Raw genomic sequence first — 25,580 nt, forward strand, 5'->3', positions numbered from 1 at the left:
CACACGGCTGCTGCTCGGACGTGACTATTCCGGACGGGGCAGATCATTCCCGGAGTGACCCTCTGCCTCCCCCACACCCATATTAACCCCCTGCGTGCCGGAGGGCTGTGGCAGCGGACTTGGTGCCCCCTCTAGTGTCGGCGAGGGGAGTTTGGAACTTGGAAGTAGTGCCCAGAGCTGGCAGGTGGCGCTAGTCCCCGCCCCCTCCTGCCACCCAGCCATTCAGGTGAGAGGTGGCCGCTGCCCCTCCTGCGCCGGGGCTCTCTATCACATATAAAGGCTGCGGGAGGGCGCAGTGACAGTCTGTCCCGCACTCTCCCTGTTCTGTATTACATCTCGCATTGCTCGCCTGCCCGCAGCCAACATGTCCGTCAGATCCTCCAAAGTCACTTACCGCACCTCCAGCAGCAGCAGCGCCGTGCCGCGCTCCGGGGGCTTCAGCAGCTTCTCGTACAGCGGCGGCCCGGTGGCCAGAGCCAGCCAAGCATCCTTCAGCCTGGGCTCCAGCTATGGAGGGGGGTCGCGCTTCGGCAGCGGCTACAGAACGGCGTACGGCGCTGGGCTGGGGGCAGGTGCGGGCTCTGCCGGGATCACCGCCGTCAGCGTCAACCAGAGCCTGCTGGCACCCCTCAACCTGGAGATCGACCCCAACATCCAGAAAGTCAGGACCCAGGAGAAGGAGCAGATCAAGACCCTCAACAACAAGTTCGCCACCTTCATTGACAAGGTAAGTGGCTGGCACCCCCTGGCACAGCTCCTTCTTACTGCTAGCTTGCCTGGCATCTGACTGCCAACTTTGTCATTTAAAGGGATATACTCTACTGGTGACTGTTTGCTACCCACCTGCCATCTTGTGTGTAATCACTTCTTGGGACACTTTGCTACTTTCACTATCGATTAATTAACTTTTATTCAATGAACTGTAGCTCATTCTGTGCCCAATGCAATATTTTCTTCATTTGCGATCATTAAATATGATTTTTACTATCTAAAGTAATCGAATCGGAAGGTAATTATTGATTTGTTGCTACTTTCTCTATCAATTAATTAACGTCTTTTCAATGAACTGTAAGGTGTCCATTCACGGTACAATATTTTCTTCAGATGCGATCAGTCAATACGATTTTTATGATATAACGTAATCGGAAGGTAATTATCGATTTGTTGCTACTTTCACTATCTATCAATTAACTTCTGTTCAGTGAACTGCAAGGTGCTCATTCGTTTCTTTAGATGTGATACTTCAATGCAATTTTTATCGATTTGAAAGTAATTGGGAGGAAAGTGTCGATTGTTTCCATAAACTAGTCGATTAAGGAACCTTCTCTTTTATGATATGATTGCAAAATACAACACTCCAATTGATAAAATGTTCTATTCCAATCAACCAAATAATCATTTTACATCCTATTTCTATACAATTCAATCCCTACAATTGAATGAATGCATCTGAACAAAATATTGTACTGTGAATGTACCACTGATATACAATCTTACCACTTCTATGTAATATGTATAAAGTATCCAATCAAAGTCTGGACACTTGGTATATCCTTCTGTTACATAGATTTGGTAAGATTGTACAATCAAGATTGGATCATCTGTGGGCACTTTCAGGAATGATGCCTGTCACATGATAGTTAGGCTAGCTGTCTTTGAATTTAGGTCCTTGGTATGCATGGCAGAGGATATGGGTAGACGTAATTAAGTTTAAATAGCACAGTTAAATCTAGCTTGCTAGGAGACATCTATAGACTCTAAAAGTCTCTGGAATTCAGAAGAAATTGTCAGCTGCCAGCCGATTCCTGATTGTACCTTTACTCCATTTATCTATGGTATTACTTGCTTTGTCTACAGCGGTAATAAAACTGAACATCAAGTTGTAGTAATGGCTGTAATACTACAGTTATATGACACTCACCTGAATTCATAATGCACCTTTTGTTGTAAGCTTCTATAAATGCTGCTGCCCCACCCCCACTAGCAGACACACCCACCCCTGTGACATGGTACCAGGCGCTGGCTTCCTGGTGGCCATTGACCTCCCAGTAATTTATCATGGACCTACTTCTGATCTCTGGATTTCCTAAGAGATCTGCTTGGTCATCCTTGCCCTTCTAGAACTTCCAAGCTCTGAAATAACTGCTAGATATGAAATGGGAACATAGTTTCATTCAGCTTCCATGACACACACAGTCATTCTTGTGCGAGTCTGATAGCCTACATATTTGGTTACTTGGTTGTTAAAATGGTTTATGGTTAGTCAGCTAGTGATCTATTCCTGTTCACAAAGTAACAGCTGCACAGCCAAGGATATGATATGTGTACAGAGCAAGGAGTACTTCTGCGCTGTAAGACGTCTTAAAGCACACCCAAGAACTAGTAGTGTAGTATATTAGGTATATATTTTATAGCATATGAAATTCAGTTTTACTTGAATTACATTATGATAAACTTATTTTAATTCCTGAGTAAGATAATGGACAGTAATGTTAAGGCAATTAATGTAACCATTTTCACGTCTTAGCAATAAAATGCCTTTCAAGCCTCCAGAAAGAAAACACTGATAATAATTGTGACAGTATCTACTTTTTATTACTTTTCGACCTGAAGAGTGCTGAAAAGTTATTTTAAACCGAAGATGAGAAATATCTCCTAAGAGAAACCGTTAATTGGATCGGGCCCATAGTTTTTAATGCAGTGCAGTGTGCAATTACATGTGCATAGAAGATAACCAGCTACATAGGGATGAATGAGATAAACGTACTACTTTTTGAAACATTTAGGTGTTTACTTAAATGTTTCAAAAAGTAGTACATTTATCTGATTCATCCCTATGTAGCTGGCTATCCTCTATGCACATGTAGTGTATGATGGTTTAGGTTGGTGCCCTACCTACATTGTGAATATGTGCTTTGATGCAAATTATGAGCATGAACTGTCATATTGTTACAAAGTAACAACCGACCATTGCATGTTGTGTGATATACAGTCTCTCGCCATGGAAACTTTCTCCATGGGTGTGCACAATTCCAGACGCCAGTCCTCCCACCTGCTATGTGCAGATAAGCAGACATTCCTTATGGACTGGGTTTCCGGGAGAGCAGGATTTGCTTATATGACTGTGGCTTTGTTGCCTTTTTATTGAAAGTCTCTGCATTGTTACCATAATTAACATTTCAGGTTGGTTACAGTTTAACCTCTAGCATTTGGCAACTGCCTAACCACCGTTTAATAGCAAAGCATCCAAGCAGGCCGCAGACCTGCACTGTACCCTGGAGGTGTGCATATATTGCATTTGGACACCTGCCAGTATTCCAAGACTTCTTTTGGGGTCCTACAGTAACAGATCAGCAGTGATGGGGAAGTCTAGAATAATAGCAAAAAGACACTAGAGTAATATCCAATGCTACAGCTACACTTAGCACTGATGACTGCATAGGCTGCCTGAAACAGCTGCTTGCAGGTGGAAGCTGTAGTTGTGCTGTAAACCAGCAATTCTATATGTAGGGCCTGCCTTACAAGGACATAAAGGAATTGTTTAGTCCACCTATGGAGTCCAAACACCTGTTATGAACTGTTTTTTTTTTCATTCGAGAAGGCTGAAACTTCTTGGGTTTTGACCACTGTCTCTGTCCACATTGAAATGACACTTCCTGTCCATTGGACTTTCATGGATTTCCATGACTATTAGAAGCTTTGGTTGTCTTGGGAACAGCAGTAACAATCTGATAGAGATTGTTGTCCCAGTTCCTCCAGGACAGGAAGTCAGGGGCACAGACAGAAATAAAAGCCTCCAGAGTTTACAAAATGTACATTCTTGCTGAAATCTGATCAGACTTGTGGGTGACCACCACTTCCTGTTAGTTATTGTTGAGTATTGGATGTTAGCAGTATCTGTGTGGCCAGTGTTGGGTATGTTCACATGGGAGGTAAGTGCAACGTTTTCAGTGAAAGCGTTGTTCGAAAGGGATCTATCACCACTTCATTCAAATGAATGGAAGCAGTTTTAAACAACGCTAAGGTTGTGGTAGATCCCCTTGTCTCGTCTTGGTAGCTATGTGTAGCATCGGGCGTTGGCTGCGATCACATGGTTCTATGTCCGTCCTAGGGGCTCAAAACATGACAATGGAACAACGGGAACCAAGGCCGAATGCTTTTCTGCCCCATAGCAGAAAAACATTTGGCATCGGCTAAACTAGCCCCCTCCAGCCACCGTTGTGAAGCTTTACAGGCAACAAAAACTTTCACTAGATTGACCCGATTGTCATCTGCCTGCCTCTTTGAGTTCCCTGGCAGAAGACCTCACACTGCACGTCAGCATGTACGTTATACCTGACTGCCATCTTTGGCAAACAGCGGTACTGGAGTAATTATTCAATAAAGTGCCTGCTGGCAATAGTCTCAGGAACGCACACATACATGGATGTAGAGCAGAAATTGCATCTTACAAATACTTCACACATTTTTCATCTACAGCAGCATAGAATGCGGAAAGTTGATTGGTCAAAATACTAATATAGTATAAATACTTCCAAATTCTGGGATATAAGTGCATTTAGGATTAAAGCTTGTACACACACTAGATGGTTCCTGGCCAAAGCAACCAGTCTGGGTCATGCCTGCTAAGAATCTACTAAATGTATAGCTTCTTCTATGCATCACCAAGTAATCTTGGGCAATAGCATTGTTTTTCACCTTACCCCTCCCTGCTTTGTTTTGTGCCGAACCGTCATGCCTCCTCCCACCTCCATAGCAACAGAAAAGCCTTGTAACATGTCTGTACAGCATTTGGCCCAAAATTGTCACCCAAGGGATCAATCAAAACTGAATGCCTGCAGGTGACATTCGTTGTGTGTATGCACCTGCTGTAGGATATGTTTTATTTTAGTTTTGGGATAGTATGAAGAGCTATGCTTGTGGCTTTTATTGCTCCGTGTCAACATTTTCTTCATATCCTGTACTGAGAGGAAATGGACAAATCTCTCCAATAGGAACAAGGACATTAGCCATCAATCATCTTTGTGTTAAGTGGAGAGAGTGAAAGCTTCCATCAAGGTTTTTATTGCTGTCTCTCATCTTGTGTCATTGGGACTATCAGGGATATAGGGGGTTTTCAGGGACAGAAAGTGATGTAAAAATTCTCCACTAATGATACATCAGTAAAAACCAACAAAAGATTCCAATCCACTTCCACGACATTCAGAACAAAAATAGAACTTTGTCTGAATTTTGGAGAGATAGGGTTTGATGTCGTCCTAAGGGAACCCGATTGATGTCGTCCGATGGGACCCGATCCCTCAAGACACATCGCTGGGCCAAGGCTGTACAGATGCAGAGTCAGCCTACTGGTCTATGACGCATTCTGTTGCAAAGCTAGGGGACGGAGGGATGACTGGCGAATTGGGTCAGACATGATGGCAGACAGGACTAGCGGCAAGAACAAAGCTATTGCTCTTCACTTGGCTCAGTTGATTTGCCTGGCCGATCACTGTTCAGGCAGGAATCTGGTCTGCTGTACACACGTCAGACTATCAATGGAGGCGGTTGTTGTTGACCGCCTTAGCCGACTTTTATCTGACGAGTGTACAGGCCTCGAGTCAAAATCTTTAATAAAGCCTCACCACACACACACATGCACACACCATGCCCAGTCAACAAACTTTTGATTAATTTTGAGCACTTTACCCATCCATCATATTAGTAGGACTCGTTGGAAAATTTAAACAGATGGGGGTGGAGCTTCAGAGGATCAATGCATGCATAACCGTTTCTTGTGCAGAACTAATCATTCCCCAATTGGTTCCTTAATGTGGACCTCCAGACTTATTCACTAAATCCTGCAGCCTTGCTTTAAAAAAAAAAGGTTCTAATTACCTGCAGTGTCTAGTCCCCCAAAGCCTCGCCTTCCTGCCTGGCCTGGCCTCCCCTCTCTCCCTGGTGAAAAAACTCCAGGCTATTTATTAGTAAATTAGCCTGGAGGTCCACTTTAATAGGCTGCTATTGCTCCTTTGACCCATGTATGGGTTTCTATGAGAAAAGGACAGAGTACCAGAGTACCTGACATAATCCTTAAACTAATACTTTGCTAGTGCCACATAATCCTTACATGACTACACCTGAGAATGGGTAGCCATGTTACTCCACCTGGGAATGGCTGGATATCTGGGCCAGCGTAAATACTCTCCTTTCCTGTGAGTTTCAGAAGGGATGGGCAGTCAGGGTGTGAATTTACCTGCAGACATTACCTTATAGGGCAATGCGAACTGTCTGTACTTTGCTCTAACCGGCTCATTATCCAATGCAAACAGAAGGAAGTCTGATGTCACAAAGTACACAAACGCACTCTGCAGGGAAATATCACCAGGAAGACTGAAACCGTGTGCTATTTCTGCCTCATATCTCCATATCAGAGTTCTGTAATCCACACGCTTTGTATTTTCTTCATGCCAGAAGTCCATAAGCCACTGCATACGTGCTATGTGTGGTCATTGCCCCAGTTCTGCAAGTCACGGCTTACATGTGCTATGTCTGCTTCATAGCAGAGCTGTACAAGTCGCAGCACACACGTGTTACTGCTTCATGGCCACGTTCCTTAAGGCCCGGTTCACATTAGCGGTCGCCGTCCGGAATCGCCGTGCCGGAGCCGGACCGCATGCAGAACGGACGGAACGGACGCACGGCATAGCAATGAAAGCCTATGCGTCCGTTCACATGCGTCCGTTTCGTCCGGACCGGATCCGGACTCCGGCATAAGACCCAACATGCGCTATTTTTTGGTCCGGCTCCTCCGGCAGCCGTATCAGGAGCGGAGCCGGACTGCACCATCCGGCCAATACAAACCAATGAGAACCGGAGAGCGCACAACACACTGGCTAAAAATCCGGATGTTCTACCCCACTTCCTATGCGTATTGTAGCGGCGATTTTGGATGCGGACACATGGGCAAGCATTTTGGAGTGGAGCAGCAGTGACTTTAAACGTGCTGGAGATGTTGGCAGTATGTCGGAGGTGGAGGTGAGTGCTAAACAGCGGAGGGCCTGATTCCACAGGTCCACCTTCTGCTGACCTCCCAGACCCCACCATTTTTATTCGGTTTCTACTATCTTTTGCCAAACGGATATGGATCGCATCCTGATGAACACCTGATGCAACCTGACCGGATCCGGATCGGATCCGGATCAGAACCGTACGGTTCCGATCTGGATCCGGTCCGGATCCGGTCAGGTCATCCGGTCCGTTTGGCAGGGAACCGCAAGTGTGAACCGGCCCTAAGGCACATCACACATGTTCTATATCTGCTTCATATTGGAATTCCATAACACACACGTGCTCTTTGTGCTTTACACCATAGGCCCATAAGCCAATGCACATATATGCAGTCTGGTTCATACTATACACCCATAACCAACACACACGGCAACTCTGCTTCACAATGTACTTTATAGCTACTCTACCCCTGCTCAGATGCTTGTTAACACAAGTAGCTAATCAGCCAATCACATGGCAGCAACTCGCTGCATTTGGGCATCTAGAGGAGAAGAGAAGTTGGCTGAAGTTCAAACAGAGCATCAGAATTGAGAAAAAAATGGGATTTAAGTGGCTTTGAACGTATCGTGGTTGTTGGTGCCAGGCTTAGAAGAGCTGGTCTGAGTAGTTCAGAAACTGTTGATCTCTTTGAATTTCTTGCACAACCATCTCTAGGGTTTACAATAGTCCTATAAAAGAAAGCTTCAGTGAATGGCAGTTGTGTGGACAAAAAAGCCTTGTTGATGTCAGAGGTCAAAGGAGAATGAACAGACTAGTTCCAGAAGAGCTAAAAGCAATAGTAGCTTAAATAACCACTCGTTACAACCAAGGTATGCAGAATACCATCTGTGAACATGCAACACTTTAGACCTTGAAGCAGATGGGCTACAGCAGCAGGAGACCACACCAGGTGTCACTCCTGCCAGCTAGGAACAGGAAAATAAGACTTCAGTTTGCATAGAGGCACATTAAAATTGGACAATATAAGATGTTGCCTGGTTTAAGTCAACATAGTCAGATATTAGGGTCAGCTATCAGTTCTATTTCTGCAGCATACTAAAGTTCTATAAGCTTCTGCACATGTGCTATCTCTGCTCCATAGCAGAGGTTCATAAGCCACTTGGCACATTTGCTAGCTCAACTTCACACTTGTGAAAAAGTTTTAGGGCTCAGACACACTACATGCGCTTTTCTGGGTGTTTTTTGGCCATCAGAGCTATCTGAGAGCTGTTTAAAAACTCTCCCATTGACTTACATTAAAATTGCTGTAAAATCGCGATTTTAATGTAAGTCAATAGGAGCGTTTTTTTAAAAAAGCTCTCTGAAAGCTCTGATGGCCAAAAAGCTTTCAGAAAAGCCCTTATAGTGTGTCTGAGCCCTTATAGGCCATAGAGGAACATGGACGTTACCTTGCACATCAGTCGTTCTGTCAGTTGTAACTGAAAGCAACTAACGCAGTGTAAACGGAGCCTTGGTCCTTTTACACTGCGTCCATTGTTTTCAGTTATAACTGAAAGGACAACTGATGTGTATGGCGACGTCCATGTTTCCATATGGCCTCTTTCACACTTTCTACTATGGAACATATTGATCAGTTAAAACGCTTCAGTTTCTTTGAGCATTTAGTATAAAAGAGGCCTCAGGTTACTTTCAAACTTTTGCGTTAAGTTGTTAACGCAATGCAATTACATTGTAATATTTTTTATTGCCCCGACTCCACAGCCCTGGTACTGTTCACATTAGCAGTGTGGTGCAACAGATCCGTTGGTAATAGCGTTATGTATGTAGTAAACCGTAGCAGTGAAGCATACTTTATGCTTCACTGTATGCATTGCAGACTTTACACCTCCATTGCACTCCTTTCTGTCTAGGGAATGCAATCCAGTGTGAAAGTAGCCTAAGGACTCTACAAAGCACTACAAGAGGTGTCGATGCTGTATAAATAAATTATTTGTGTGATAAGACAGAATCTAGGCATATTTACATTTGTTACATTACAGTTAGAGAGCAGGCTAAACAGGTTCAGGATGGAAAGTTTCAGGTGCACAAACAGGGAACCAGAAAAACCTGTAGTCCCTATAATGTAGTATGAAATAGAATATCATCTGTTGGTGGCATTTTGTAAACTTAGATGTTCCAGCAAAGTAAGCAGCGAGTAGCACCTAATTTCATGTACTTTCTGCATTCTATTTTTCGTAACAAACTCTCCATACGGTGCAAGGGAGGGAGATCGGAACTCAGGCTTTTGGCTTCCTACCATGGCGAAGAGTGCAGTGCAGATCGATTTTCAAATGGGGGGGGGTGTGGGGGTGTTGCAAAGCCAAGAACTGCACAGAGGCAATCATGAGCCTCATTGTAGGGTAATGAGAAGATCTGATTAATAACATGCTTATGTTCTGAGTTAGGGCCCGTTTCCGCTACTGCCGGATTCAGCACAAATCTGCAGCATTTCCCCATCTTTTCAATGGCTTTGCCGTATAAATCACACTGCTGTGCAAATGTGGACGACATGCTGCAGCACGCACCCAAATCCCTATAGCCGCGGTTTAGCGGTCCAGACTGCGTCTTCACAGCACAACAGGAATGGCGGCTGAATTGTAAACGGCCATGGACCCTAGTGGAAACCGGCCCTTAATGATCGTGTACTTGCAAAGTGGAGTTGCGCCATTCAAATGCATTTGCTGCCAATTTAGAAACCCGAAATTCCAAGATGCATGAAATTTGCATCAACTCGGAAAATAAGCATCTTGTTAAACGTCTAGCAGTGACCACCACATGCCAAGGCAAATTTACATATAGGCATACAAAGTGACCCTGTCATATTTTCCCTATGAATGCATGCCACGCCCCTGATATAGCAACTGTTTAGTGTGCATTTGTTTCATATTACTCCTTGAGAATGCAACTAATTATAATATTCCCAACCAGGATCTAATGGCAGCAGTACCCTTTACAGGAAACCCCAGAGTGAGACTACTTCCATCCACCATGCAGCCAACTAATTGTCCTCATAAAAGTAAATACAGATAGCGAAAGAGAAACAAGGAGATGGGAGGGTGGCATAATTAGGAAAAGGGGATTGCAGATTGAGGTAGGTGGAGCCAGCTACAAAAAAAACAACACACAAATACGGTACTTCAAGGAAACACGAGGTGAAAATAAACTGAGATTAACAATTGAATATATCCTCCTTCTCATAAAAATATTTTTTTTGTAGATATGCCACAATTTTATTTTATTTTTAATTCTACTTTTTAAGTTTTTACTGTTTTATTGTCTCTGCTCAATGACACATGCGGTAAAGTATACTAGAGCTAAAATCTATAAACTATAGACCATTTTATTTCTTTCCTGCTCTCAGAAGCCATTTTCTGCCAGGAAAGTGTTTTATGGCTGTAATTCCGTATCGGTGCTTATTATGCTACAGACAGAAATGGTCACTTGAATACCTGAATTTTAACTTTTTCAGGCAGAGAGGGTAAACGAGGAACACAGCATAGTTATCTCTGTGCTTGTCTGTTTATCTCATCACGTCACGTCAGCGTGTATCCTTTACAGAGCAGCAGACATGGCTGCAGTGTTAGTGGCATATGGCAGGAATAAATATGTTGTATATTTGTGGAGCGGTGGGCAGACACTGGACAAGTAATGCTACCTACCTCTAGGCAAGATTTTCCAACACTGGAGCACATAGGCAAATGCCTACTTTGCCAAATGGAATAATAGCTTTGGCTGCAGGTGACTCATGAGACACTGGCCAGGCAACACCCTATGGGGTATGTACTTTCTAAGTCAATGGTGTGAATGAGTAAATCCATTTCCTACATAATACAGATACAAGCAAACATTTTATGCTTTATTCTAATGCACAAGATTTTATGTTTATGTATTTGTGGCACAAAATACTACTTGCAGGAATCTAGCAGCTACATTTACTTACAGTAAGTGATTATGATCTTGTCTCTCCCTCTAGTTTTCCAGCAGAGTGTCCCTATAACAATGTGCCCTGTTTGGCAGCCTGTATTCAGATGCTAAATGTATACATTACTCCTGGTCCGTTACAGGTACGTTTCTTAGAACAACAGAACAAGATGCTGGAGACAAAATGGGGTCTCCTCCAGAACCAGAAGACAACCCGCAGCAACATTGACGGCATGTTTGAGGCCTACATCAACAACCTGCGCCGCCAGCTGGACACACTGGGTCAGGAGAAGATGCGCCTGGAGTCTGAGCTTGGAAACATGCAGGGTCTGGTGGAGGACTTCAAAAACAAGTGAGTCTCTGCTTGTTTTGTATGTAAACGAAACTGACACTTGTTGCCTCTGTAAAAGAAACCAGTGATACTGCTGAGGCTGCTGATAATAATGCAATGGATGGGGGATGGGCTGAAACTTCAGACCAAGTTATTTTGTTAGTTTCAGTCAGTTTGTGTGGAAAAAGTATCATTTCTAGTGGGATATTTCTGCTGTCTCTTTCCCCATAGAGACTATTTCCCTTCACTTCCTGTCCCTGGGACCTACACAACTCCGATGGGATTATAGGTAACGGAAGTGAAGGGATGACAGGGGTTCTAACTCTCTTTCTCTCTCTCTCTCTCTCTCTCTCTCTCTCTCTCTAACCCCCCCCCCCCCCCCCCCCCACACACACACACACACACACACTCAAAAACAAGTTTTATTTCTATATTTGCCCCATTCCATAAACCTGGTTTACCAACATTTGTGAGAAGTAAGGGTAATTCTTCCAGAAGTGGTTCCAGACAGCAATAAAATACTATGTAAACTTTTATAACGCAGTAGGAGAGAACATAAACGGAATATGAAAGCAAAACCCATGTCAGTCGATTCTGCCTGTAAAATGGGCAGGTCTTCAAATCTGTCCATAACTGGCTGGACAGGTCTCCTAATCCTTCCATAACTGGCTGGACAGGTCTCCTAATCCTTCAATAACTGGTTGGACAGGTCTCCTAATCCTTCCATAACTGCATGGACAGGTCTCCTAATCCTTCCATAACTGGATGGGCAGGTCTCCTAATCCTTCCATACTGGATGGACAGGTATCCTGATACGTCCATAAGTGGATGGGCAGGTCTCCTTATCTTTCCATAACTGGATGGGCAGGTCTCCTAATCCTTCCATTACTAGATGGGCAGGTCTCCTAATCCTCCCATAACTCGATGGACAGGTCTCCTAATCCTTCCATATCTGGATGGGCATGTGTACCAATCTTTCCATAAATGGATGGGCAGGTCTCCTAATTCTTCCATTACTGGATGGAAAGGTATCCTAATACTTCCATAAGTGGATGGGCAGGTCTCCTTATCTTTCCATAACTAGACATCTACCATTTATATATAAAATGTGGGATATAATTGACTTGTATATTGCTTTCAGTTATAGAACAACCTTCTCCTGTCTCCATACACAGAACACAGTTGAGCGCTCCTGTTTATTGCAGTGTTGGGTAAAGCATCAGTTAGATGGGCCTCTACGTACCCTCATGTTTCAGGAGTTTGAATCCCAAGAGGGTGCCCCAGTTTTGCTAAGGGGCCCTTTGTGGGTTGTTGTTGTGCCCCTGCTCAAACTGACAAGGTTTCAACCAGAAATGCTGTCACTGGTGGGCTCCTTTGCATGGGAAGGGCAATGTGCTGTCATTCTTTTGCTGTAATCATGCACATTTGACGCTCTTGGGTGGGTCATATAAAATGGCAATACAAATTTGTGGGAGAGCTAGCGGGCACTCGGGCAAAGCTGCTGTTGGCTGGCACTTACAGGAACCAAACACCCAGACAAACCATGTGCTCAAGACCCAAACAGTAGGAAAGTCCTTGAAATGGCAACAAAGAAATGGAATGGTCTGGCACTATGGTTTAATAGTAGGCAACAATAACAAACACAAGATCTTCATGTGGTGAAGAACATGACACAATAAAGCAATCACAGCGTAGATGTGTAAAATGTGTCATACCATGGTGGTTTGGTGGTGTCCGGGTGTGGTGGGGAGGCAGCAGGTGTGGGTGCCAGTAGGGTGCACGGCCTGACGACCGTTTCGTGTGGCAAACGCCAAACTTCTTCTGAGGCAAAGATGTGCAACAGGTGTGGAGGGCATAACGCGGTGTATAAGGGAGCGCGTGATGACGCGCTTCCGTGCTGCCGCTTAAGACCCACCCCTTCCGGAATTCCGTAATCACCCTGCTTCATACCAAAGAGAGGCTGGTGGAATGCATGGCCATTGTAGCGGTGACGCGTATACGCGTCATACAATAAGGACATGTGGAGTTCCTGTTGTGTACGGAGCAGCTAAACAAGCGCTCGCTGTACACCACACTGGTTGCCATAGCAACCTCAGTCCTCCCCTGTCCGGCATACGGGCAAAGGAGGGCAGAGACAGAGAGACAGGCAAACCTGTAGAGAAAAGCACGCAGGTGTATGGTGTGCTTGAAACAGGATATGAATGCAAACATTTTCGCATACATTAAAGCTTATTAGCTTTTTAAATAGCAGCCAGCTAACAAAGTTTGAGAGGAGCAGGGGGAGGAACAAAGAAGGTCAGAATGGGGTGGGAAAAGGGGAGAGGTCGTGTACCAAAAAGTGTGCGAACAGGTGGGGTGAAAGAGTGGAGAGGAAGAAAAAAGAGAGAAAAAGGAAAAAAGGGGGAAGGACCAAGGAAATTTGGTACACACATAGTGAGAGTGTAAAGTGTGGGAGCTTCAGGACTATCCCAAAAAGGAGAGACACATACTCATCCCCAGCATGGCATATCTCCTAAGGGCATGTAATGGACAAGGTTTATGTTTAAAAACTATACATTTATTATAAACATATTAAAAAATATATATAATGGAGATAAAAAATTGCCATGGTGGGGACGGGTGGGCAACAGAGGGCGGCACAGGGGTAAAAACAGGAGTACCAAGAGACAATGAATAATCAAGGATCAAGAAAACAAGCAAGATCAACATAGTCGTTCAGACCCAAAGGGCCCATGGCATCAGTGCGTAAAATCCAATACGCTTCTTTTCTAAGTAAAAGCTTCTTCTTATCCTCACCTCTATGGGGGGTTTTGCACAAATCTATGCAAGCAAAAGAGAGAAGGTTTGGATTATTATGATGAGAACTTGACATATGTTCAAGAATTCTGGGACAGCCTTTGTTCTTAGGGAGCAAACGGAAGTGCCATGCGTTCCACCAGCCTCTCTTTGGTATGAAGCAGGGTGATTACGGAATTCCGGAAGGGGTGGGTCTTAAGCGGCAACACGGAAGCGCGTCATCACGCGCTCCCTTATACACCGCCTTATGCCCTCCACACCTGTTGCACATCTTTGCCTCAGAAGAAGTTTGGCGTTTGCCACACGAAACGGTCGTCAGGCCGTGCACCCTACTGGCACCCACACCTGCTGCCTCCCCACCACACCCGGACACCACCAAACCACCATGGTATGACACATTTTACACATCTACGCTGTGATTGCTTTATTGTGTCATGTTCTTCACCACATGAAGATCTTGTGTTTGTTATTATTGCCTACTATTAAACCATAGTGCCAGACCATTCCATTTCTTTGTTGCCATATAAAATGGCAATGCAGGCCTCAAGTTTGAGTTATCGGGACTTGTCTAGATTGAAAGTATAAGGTGCTCTTACCTGTTGTGCACACAGCAGCCCCCACAGACATTAACTAGCAATATTGCAGAAACACTGCTAACATTTACATTTACTTTGGCTGAGCTTACTATGTAACAGAACAGAAGTTTTCTTTCTTAAAACAGAAGGTATTTGCAATTATTCAGGTTGGAGTGAGCAAATAATGTTTCCCACAATGCATCACTGCTGAATATGCAAATCATCCTTGGTTGTCCCTAATAGCTAACCACACCCCCAGAGCCGCTGGAATGCAATGATATGTCCGTTTGTTAAAATCACAGAGCATCCAGCAGTTCTGGAGGTGTGTTTAGCTATCAGGGACAACAGGGATGATTTGCATATTCAGCAGTGATGCATTGTGGGGCACCTCAGAGCTCACTCCAACTTGAATACTCGCAAATACCTTCTGTTTTTATGAAGGTCAAAAAGGCTTTTTGATCTCTTTCAGTCCCTTATGCTGGGCATAGACGGTACGTTTATGCGGCGGAATCGAGCCAGCAGCTCGATGCCGGTGCATCACCGCTTGTGCGATCGATTCCCGCTCGTCCCCGCGGGCACTTCCTTATCAGCGCTTCCTTTTTGCCCATTGTACGCCCGCAGGGATCAAGCCGGGAATCGATCCACGCGGTGATCGGACACGTCGGAAATTATCAATCGAGCCATCAGCGGCTCCATTGATAAGAAAAAACATACCGTCTATGCCCAGCATTACACACTCCTAGGAGTTGTGGTTCACCATGAGCTTGCTGGGTAATCTGTAATACTATGCAACAGGACGGTGAATAATTTTATAGCAACATACTGTTCATTCAAGTTCCTCCAGGGAACAGTTGCAGAATGTTTGTACTATAAGTCAAGCAATCAGGGCTCCTTCACACTAGGGGCGTTTTAAGCGCATGCGATTTTTAAAATCGCTCACAAAACGCTTGTGCAATGAATCTCTATGAGAAGGTTCATATCAGTGCGGTTCGTGTGCTGTGCGTTCAGCAAAGCTGTTCCTGTACCATTTGTGAGGCGATTTTGCCTCAATAGAAGGGATAGGAAAACGCAAAAGCTCAGAATATCGTTTTGTGCAGCGATTGCGCTCGCGTTTTTAAGAATAAATAAATTGTATTTATTCTATTCTGGTTCAAAGAGTTCACTTCCTGACTTATGTCAGGGTGTGAATTACAAAACCGCTCTGAAAAAGCTCTTAGAAAAGCGCTTTTACCAGAAACGCAGCGCGCAGTGGAGCACCGGGAGAGGGAAACGCATGCGTTTGTGTGTCCGATTTTAGGTGTGAATGAGGCCTCACTGTGTATTCCACCTCTGGGATCATCAGCAGCATGTTTTTTATAAGGAATGTTGCTGATTAGGAGCTGTGTGTGGGGGGTCTGCCGTCAGGACTCTGGGTAACAGTGGCTTGATTGGCGTTTTGCTTTGGGTCAGTGCAACCTGTCTTTTTAAGGATCTGATGCTACGTAACCTGATAGAATGAATCTCTGTTCTCCATCCCCGCATATGGAGACGTCGCCTTAATCTGCCTTCATATCATGTGTGCATATGAGAAAATATTGTGCCTGGATTTAAATTCCAAACAAGACGGATGGAGTTTCTGGAGAAGGCTTGATGAAATTAAGAAGTTTTATAACCATAAATGGGAAGCGGGAAGCTGGTGCAGAGGAAAGCACGTCTGGAGACCTCATATTAGAGAAATTCTGCCAACTTTTGTGCAATGGAACATTTTATTTTATCTTAAAGTGACAATCTCCTCTAAGCAGCACCCCCTCCCCCCTTTGCTTTCTTCCAGGTCTTATAAGTCTGTCATATATGTTTCACAAACAATAAGAATTCAGATTTTTTTTTTTAAATCATGTCACTGTCTCACTGTATAGCCTGAACCGCTCGCATTATTATTTTTCTGCAGATATGAAGATGAAATCAACAAACGTACTGAAATGGAGAACGAGTTCGTGCTTTTGAAGAAGGTAGGAGAAATCCTAATGTTTTTAATGCTTTTTTAATTCTTAAAGCGGACCTGAACTCAAAACTTCCTTTCTGCTGTCAAAAGATATACAACAGCATAATAACCTTAAAAGAAAAACATTTCACTAATTTTGTTACAGCAGATACAAACCCTGCAGTAAATCTGCAGTGTGTATAATTCCTGCTTTCATGGAAGCAGGCATAGGGTTAAAATCCTGTTTCCTGATTAGTCGCTGATGAGCAAGGGTGCTGCTATTGATTTTGTGGCCCTTCCCTCCTCAGTCAGAGGCCCGTTTTCCCATAATAATTGGTAGCCAAAGACGTCCCCCTGTATAGGTAGCTACCCCCGGTATAGGTAGCCAAATGTGTCCCTAGTATAGGGCATAGGTGTCAGTGGGGTTATATAGTTTCCTGCTGTCTCCCCATCCTCAAACCTCACAAGAAAGAATTGACCAATGACCTCACTTCCGCATTTGCAGTGAACTCCATGATCACTGCTCCACTGTCCCCTCTGTTCTCATTGTTATTGATCTGAGGTCTGTGTGTGAGTTATGATGTGGCAGCGACATCCAGTCAAGCATAGACAGGGTGACCCTGGCAGTATGGGAAATCCCTGCCGTGTGTGAGGCCCCAAGCAGCTGCTTGATTTGCCTGGGCCAAGCTGCACCCCTGCAGATGAGGCAGAATTAAAGAGGCTAAACTCTCAAAATTCATACAGGGTGCATTTCTCTTACGTTTTCCTTCTGTCCTGTGCAAGAGTTCAGGTCTACTTTAGGATATCTGAATACTGTTTTGTGTGCTGTGCCATAAATAACACTGGGAACTCTCCCCTGCAGGATGTGGATGAGGCTTACATGAACAAAGTACAGCTGGAGGCCAAACTGGAAAGCCTGACAGATGAAATTAACTTCCTGCGTCACCTGTATGAGGAGGTGAGTGAGACGTGGCTAATTACAGTCTATTATGTGTGATTATGAGCTTTACTTTTTCTCTATCTCGGTTACAAATCTGATCTAAAAACTTGGTGTACGGAAAGTCCTTTCCTTCTCCCAGTCCATAAAGCTAATAGGGTATAGTATAGTTAAGATAAAAACAGGTCTAAGTTATATTTTGTTGTCTAAAAATCACATTTACATGATCTCAGAAGAGTTCAGGAAAGGTTTGCGTGGGAGTATTCCCTCTCTCTCTGTCCCTGTACCACATGCTCAAAGGACTTGTGACTGATACAGAGAAAAGGCAGGGAAATTGTTTAGATCAACGGGTTGAATTGATAATTTCTGGCATGTCTGATCTGCTCCTGATCGGGAATGGGATTGTTTTTCAGTTCACTACTCCACAAAATCAATCCAGTTCTCGGTTGGGAGCAGATCTCATTTGGGCAACCTCCCTCTCAGTGGCCTCGCATTAGTTAATGGGACATCTTATCACAGGGGTGCCATGTTAGAGCCTCTAAAAAGGAAAGGAAACCGTCCCTAGTGGTTGCATGTCTATACTATACTTGACATAGGTGGAGTTAGTTTAGCAACTTGTGCTCAGTTTAGTTGGGCTTGGAATTCATTTTTAACCCCTTGTGGACCCGCAGAGAAGTCTGTGCCCTTCTACGGGCTGTGATTGGCTCACAGCAATCATGGGGTCAGGAGCCAATGAAATTGGCTCCTGACTGAGATACAGAAGCTCTGCTGTCAGTGTGAGCAGCATCGCGGACAGTGAGAGATCTCCTCAAGGTCCGGAAGAGGTTAAATAGTTGAAATTGACATAAGACATTAAAAATGGGCCTCTAGTGATGATTGTACCCTTCTTTTGTCATCTCACAGGGAGTTTCCCAGTACCCAAATTAGTGGCAGTCAGCTCAGCTTGCAGCTCATACATAGCAGTTGTGACTCCTCTCTCTCCTGCCGCAATCAATGCATATGCGCTGCTGATTACAATGACAGGTTAGGATCTGAGGGGTTGAGAGGCCTGCCAGAACTATGATCTGCAGTCCATCGTTTGTCTATTGATTGTATCATGTTGGTGATTAAGGAGGGGTGGTCTGAATTCAGTATCTTATGTAGTGGCAGGAAATGACTACCTTTTTTTTTGCTTAGGAATATTACTTCTCTAAGGAACAAAACCTGACCTTAAACTGACTGAAACTTAAATTGTCTGAAACCTTTATTTTTCTTTTTTACAGTATATTGATTCTTTAAGCAAACTTCAGCTCCAGATATAATGTGGTCTTTACCATGTCTGATGAAACCTTGTGTGATTGTGTTTTGGTCTGTGCAGGAACTTCGTGAGCTGCAATCCCAGATCTCAGACACCTCAGTTGTCCTGTCTATGGACAACAATCGCAGCCTTGACCTGGACGGCATCATTGCTGAAGTAAAGGCTCAGTATGAAGACATTGCTAACAAGAGCCGTGCTGAGGTGGAGAACATGTACCAGATAAAGGTGAGAATGAAAACAAAGCATAGAAAAACATTCCATTTCCTGTGACGCGATCAGCTGATGTCAATAGGCCCATCCATGGCAGCTTACCAGCTGGAAAACTCTACAGTACAGTGATAAACACAAAAATATGTCTGGGCTACAGTGAGGAAATGAACAACAACCTGAAAGGGAGTTCACTAAAATACTGGAATGTTTTGGTCTGTGATATGTTCTGTCCTGGACATGGTATATTACAATGTTGAAGCGGTAAAGAGAAAGTATTTCCTGCATAGTTTCACGTTTAAATTAACCAACTAAATGTTTTCTTCAGGAGCAGGGCCTGCTTCAATAACCTATATTTTGTAAATATTTCATACATCAGTGCTTTGTAATCTTACAGTTAATTACATGGTTCTGTGTGTACTCAGTTATATCATTGTTGTGTCTTACAGTACCAGGAACTTCAAGCATCAGCTGGGCGTCACGGTGATGACCTGAAGAACACCAAAACAGAGATCAGCGAACTCAATCGGTACATCACACGGCTGCAGTCTGAGATCGATGCCCTGAAAGCACAGGTAGGTCACAGTAATCATTCATAAAAGTTTAAAGAAGAAAATATCCAAGGGTTTAATGTGGTGATCATGTCTGTCATGTCTAGGAGAACTCATGGAGAAGCATGTGATCAGTTTGGTCAGGTGATAGATATGTAAATCTCCAATTTGCTAGTCATTATCATGTGCCAAAGCAGGATGTTATCCCAGCAAATCAGGGCTTTGGAATTCTGTCAGCTGATCAAACAAATCACATGCTGCTCCATGAGTTCTCCTAGACTTGACCATTTTTTTATTTATTTTTTTTTGTTCCTCAAAGCAACTCTTCTCTTTGGATTAGCATGCCAAGCTATCTGTTTCTCTGGTTACCTCTCAAACACTGGTTCGCATGACAGCCAGGGGCCCCAGTCTCTCTCACTGGCTGGGGGCCCCTAAACCACCATGCGATACCTAGAGGGAAATGCGGGCGAGCCCTGGAACTCTCACTACCAGGGACTTCACACCCATTGCTTCTAAACTGAATGCTAACTGCAACACACACAATTGCTCTCTGGTTATCTCTCCAACTAATTCCCAGGCACTAGTCGGATTTCCAACCAGAGTCACTTTTGCTGTTGATAATTATAAGGACATGACTTACTGACTTTCAAGAGAGCTGCTGTCTGTAAAGGTAGCCATACACTGGTCGATTTGCCATCAGATTCAACCAACAGATAGATCCCTCTCTGATCGAATCTGATCAGAGAGGGATCGTATGGCTGCCTTTACTGCAAACAGATTGTGAATCGATTTCAGCCTGAAACCAATCACAATCTGCTGAGCTGCCGCTGTCGCCCCCCGGGCCCCCGCATACAATTACCTGAAGCCTGGTCCCGGGCATCTTCTCCGCATTGGCTCCCGGGGGGCATCTTCTCCGCATCAGCTTCTGCATCCCGGCATCCAGCATAACTTTCTGTCTCTCCAGTGACAGCGGAAGTTCAAATAGAACGCCCTCTATTTGTACTTCCGCTGTCACTGCAGTGACACAGGAAGTTATGCTGGATGCCGGGATGCAGAAGCTGATGCGGAGTAGATGCCAGCCGGGAGGTGATGCGGAGAAGATGCCCGGGACCAGGCTTCAGGTAATGTATACCTGCGTCGGTCGTACGCCGCTAGCGATGCGCTCCTTACCCGCGGCGATTGACTGTAATTTTCCGCACGGCGCGATCGACGGGACCGATCTATTTCTGGCCGAAATAGATCGAAAATTAGCATGTTGCGTGAGCGATTTGACAGCAGATTCGATCCCAGTGATCGAATCTGCTGTCGATCGGCGGGTAATCGGCCTAGTGTATGGCCAGCTTAAGGTCTTAGCTGGTTGAGGCTTGATGGGAGGGGAAAGCAGTCAAGCCGGTTGTAAAATCTTTTCTCAATGTCATGTTTCCATACCTGATAAGCATCAGCTGTCTCCCACATCAGCAGTCTCCCACACAAAGAGAGAGCCCCCCCCCCTCCATAGAAACAGTATTGCAAAGGCTACATTCTAAAGTTTTGCCACTATCTAAAGTTCTCTATGGGTGGCCAGATTGTGCCTGCTTGTCTGACCAATCTAAGCTTGTGTGCAATTCTGTAATACTGATTAATGCAGTGTAAAAATAGCCAGCCTTCCGATTAGTATACTGTCTGCATAGAGTTTGCATATCCTGTTTTGTTTATGTGGATTTCTTCTGGGTGCTCAGTTTCCACATATATCCTAAAAAAATACTAGCAATTTCTTCACCTGCCCAACACAAAACACCAAAGGCATTGTATGTCTGTACACAGACTTCCTGTGTGTACAAGGACTTCCTGTGTGACTTTGTAATCTATTCTTGCAGCGTGCAAACCTTGAAGCACAGATCGCAGAGGCTGAGGAACGTGGAGAACTGGCACTGAAGGATGCCCGGTCTAAACTAAATGAGCTGGAGGGTGCTCTGCAGAAGGCCAAGCAGGACATGGCTCGCCAACTGAGAGAGTACCAGGAACTGATGAATGTCAAACTTGCCCTGGATATTGAAATCGCCACCTACAGGAAGCTGCTGGAAGGAGAGGAGAGCAGGTAAAAAAAAAAAACAGAACAGTATATATGGTGATACTTCATATTAAAACAAAACAAGATTTTCTCTAATAAATAAAACAGATCGGTGTCTTATAGTATTTTTTGTTTATTCTACAGACTGGAATCAGGCGTTCAGAACCTCAGTATCTCCACCAAGACTACTGGTTATTCAGGTAATTTTTTTAATAACAGGAACACAATAGATAGGTTCAGTTTTGTGGCTCATGACTCTGAGAAAAAACAAAGATGCTGGGTCTCCACCTGGATTTAAGGCCTGCTTGGCTGGCAGGCCTTAAAACCAGGTGGAGACCCAGCATCTTTGTTTTCTCTATGGAAGTTACCCTATGGTGGATAAGCTGGTTGACTCCTTGGTGTTTCAATTATTGGGTTGTAGTGTTGGGACCTCTATATTACTTCATTACTCTGAGATTCATCAAGAAAGACAAAAACTGCCAATATGAATCTGAAAGATGACCTATACAGCGGCATAAACACCTTTGTAGCACCTATGCAGCATCAAATGCTATTAATAATAGTTTCACAGATGTCAATGAAGTATTTTTCCGAGATGATAAGCAGGAGGATTAAGACCTTGGCCCATCATTGCTGCTACATCTTCATCATCTCCCCTGATGCCCTGTTGGGAATTTCAAGAGCTACTACATGGCTTATACTGTTATTTACACCTCCATGATGTTGAGGCAAAATACACATCAGTTATGTTTTCATTTAACAAATTCTTTATAAGTAACACCTTGGGGCTCTAATGGAACCAGAACTTAGCATGATATGGAGGCAGCAATTGCTAACTTTTGTATGAAAATGCTACTGGCCTGGGTATTACGATCCTTTGTTTCTTATATTTTGAGTCACTAACCCAGAACCAGTATGCAGCTCAGATGCCTCAACTAGCATGTCTGTTAAAGATGCCTGATTCTCATGATTTATAAACTAGTAAGGCTAGAAGACCAGAGTAGCAGCCAGGCCTGGTATTTCTCAAAGGAAATCCAGATCACAGACTGCATACTCTCAGGTTTCCTTTCAAAAAGATCCGATTCACAATCTGGTCCTGGTTTAGATATTTTGGCATTGGAACTATGTAACTGTATCATGCAAGAGTGAATGCTGCAGCTGTCCTCTTGCATGATTCAGTGATGGGTTCCTGAGTCTTCTGACACAGAAGGTCTGCCCTTCTACTTCCTGAATGTACGATGCTGAGGCCAGCTATTTTGGGACAAACATGCAGTAGTATCTTCGTAGTATCTTCTTATTTGGAATCTAGAGTCATTGCATTATCCAACATGATTTGTAGATGCACAATTTGCTGGCTGAATATGGAGCTGCATTCTTAACATTCCTTCATACCTTGTTACATGATTACCTAGACACGCAACTCCAACAGCCCTTACCGGAAATAACTATATAAAGATGGAGCAGGTGCAGCTGTCTTCAGAATGGTTCAATAGGTGGTAGCTGTCTTTACGCAGCTATTTAACTTTTGATCAATGTGAGCCCTTTTGGACATTCCAGCAACAGATCAGCCAATATACCCTATTGTGCCTCTTCTCCAATGATGAACACCATAGTCTGGGAAAAGCCCTTTCTGCAGGTCAGAAAAATAACCTCACTGTTCCATTATGTGGAGCCTGATTGGCTCACTGTGTAGCCCTGCCCCTCACAGACGCTGATAGCAAACTGTGCAATGATTCCATCAGCTGATATCTAGACAGTGAGTGACTGGCTAAATGTAAATATTCAAATCATTAGTTTCCAAGTACATGCTTGGAATAAATGGTGATATGGGCCTGAAACGGTGTATTTGTTTTTTTTTTTAGAAGTCCAGAGTTTCACTAAATGGAAATAAGAAATGATGTGTAGGAAAGTGGTTAAAGGACAACTGAAGCATGAAGAATATGGAAGCTGCCATATTTATTTCCCTTTAAGAAATACCAGTTGCCTGCCTACCCTGCTGATCCTCTGCCTCTAATACTTTTAGCCTGAACAAGCATGCAGGTGTTTCTGACATTATTGTCAGATCTGACAAGATTAGCTACATGCTTGTTTCTGGTGTTATTTAGATATTACTGCAGCCAAATAGAGCAGCAGTATTGCCAGGCAACTGGTATTGTTTAAAAGGAAAATAAATATGGCAGCTTCCATATTTTTCTCACTTCAGTTGTCCTTTAACTTTCATTGTTATGTTAGACAAAATCCTGAGTTTGCTGATTATATGATCTTCATAATTGTTTGTTTAGTTTTGGCTGGCAAAGGCTGGAGACTTAAGAGATTTTGTATCCTCCTTTTCTGCAGGAGTTAGCAGTGGCTACAGTGGTGGATTACAGAGCGCATACAGTGGTGGATTACAGAGCGCATACAGTGGTGGATTTGGAGGTGGATACGGAAGTGGATATGGAAGTGGAATCGGAGGAGGACTGGGTGGTGGCAGCTATGCTTATTCCAGCAACGTAAGCTCCTCCCCCCTGGAGACATCCAGAACCAAACGCAGCATTGTAGTGAAGACAGTGGAGACCAAAGATGGAAGAGTGCTGTCTGAGTCCTCAGATGTCTTCTCAAAACCATGAGTGCCTTTTTTTGCTGACACACCAAGCTGTCCCACAGCCAGGACTGATTACAGATGAGCCTTCTTAAAGGCAGAGATCAGGACTGTTGGGGTAGATGTCCTAAAATCTTCCTTAATTTCCCTTGGACATTTAAACCTGGATGAAGCTGCCCCAGCATGTACCATTAAACTGGTACCAGAGCTAGTGACATTAAATGGTGCTCTCCCAATTTAGAGATTATTATTGTTTACCGGTATGCAAAAGCGAGATGATAGGAGGAGCTAGAGAACTAAAAAAGGAGTGGCTTACACTGCAACCACACCCCCAGCATCCTGTACTGATTCTCTCCCAGCAGGCTCAACTTGAGGCAGGCTTGGCTTACAGTGGGCTCAGCTGTGCTGTCTTTTCTTCCTTCCTTTCTTTGCTTTCTGTGCCGTTCTCACCACAAAAAGCTTCAGAGCTAGGCAAGACCTCTCGCAATGTGCCTTATTGTCCGTCCTTGCTGGGTGGATACTGGAAGTGCTTATCTTGTCTTGGACCTTCCAATAAATCTTAATAAAATCTTATTTGTTTTTAAAAAAAATGTGTCAAATTTTTCACAGTACTTGGCTAGTTGATGGCCAAAAGAACCAAAAATCCTCCTAACAGAATGCATGGAAAAAGTATATCTCTGAAAGCAGACCTAAATTCATTTCATAGGTGTCCAAGGACAAAGTTATATCAGCTATTACAAATGCAACACTTTTAACCTGGCTGATCAAATCCGCTCTGGAAGATAACTTCTATATGCTTTTTCTGCCTCTGAAAACTTACACACAGGTTCACCCAGGCAGAGTCTGTCATTTATGACTCTTATATATGTCAGTCAGAGAAAGAGACAATCCCTCCATTATCGCCAAGCACGACTGGGTCGTACCTGGAATTGGGTTCGGCAACACAGGGCACCATGACAGTAATAACAGAAGTAGACAGTATTAAAGACAGTAACATTTGACAGTGCATCAGACAGCTATGACCTAAGGAGGATGGGGGGAGGGGTGTGCAGAAATTAGGAGTCTAACAGCTGCAGGGAAAAAAGTGGTCATTCCCCTTGTGGTTTTGGCAGGGATTGCCCGAAACCTCTTGCCTGATTTGAGCCATCTAAAGATGCTATGGCTTGGGTGGGGGTGGTCATCAATTTTCATTGCCCGAGAGTGCAGAGTGGTGTTAAAGATGAGGTCTAAAGATGGAGAGGTTTCCCAATAATTATCTCTGCTGAGCTAATGAGCCTCTGAATTTTGTATCTATTGCTGGCTGAAGAGCCGGCATACCAGATCAGAATAGTCGAGCAAAGGATGA

At 44.0% G+C, this 25,580-nt stretch overlaps 1 protein-coding gene across 1 annotated transcript; it reads left to right on the forward strand.

Annotated features, from left to right (window-relative positions):
• The first annotated feature begins 287 nt into the window (after nucleotides 1–287).
• On the forward strand, nucleotides 288–24,825 carry LOC137545706 (keratin, type II cytoskeletal 8-like). Its single transcript, XM_068267240.1, has 9 exons — nucleotides 288–727; nucleotides 11,094–11,302; nucleotides 16,580–16,640; nucleotides 17,475–17,570; nucleotides 18,907–19,071; nucleotides 19,503–19,628; nucleotides 21,461–21,681; nucleotides 21,799–21,854; nucleotides 23,992–24,825. The coding sequence occupies exons 1-9, from the start codon at nucleotides 365–367 to the stop codon at nucleotides 24,261–24,263; spliced, it is 1,569 nt and encodes a 522-aa protein (XP_068123341.1). The 5' UTR covers nucleotides 288–364; the 3' UTR covers nucleotides 24,264–24,825.
• The last annotated feature ends 755 nt before the right edge of the window (nucleotides 24,826–25,580 follow it).

The sequence above is a fragment of the Hyperolius riggenbachi genome, chromosome 2 (genome assembly GCF_040937935.1).
Source record: "Hyperolius riggenbachi isolate aHypRig1 chromosome 2, aHypRig1.pri, whole genome shotgun sequence".
Classification (NCBI taxonomy): Eukaryota; Metazoa; Chordata; class Amphibia; order Anura; family Hyperoliidae; genus Hyperolius; species Hyperolius riggenbachi.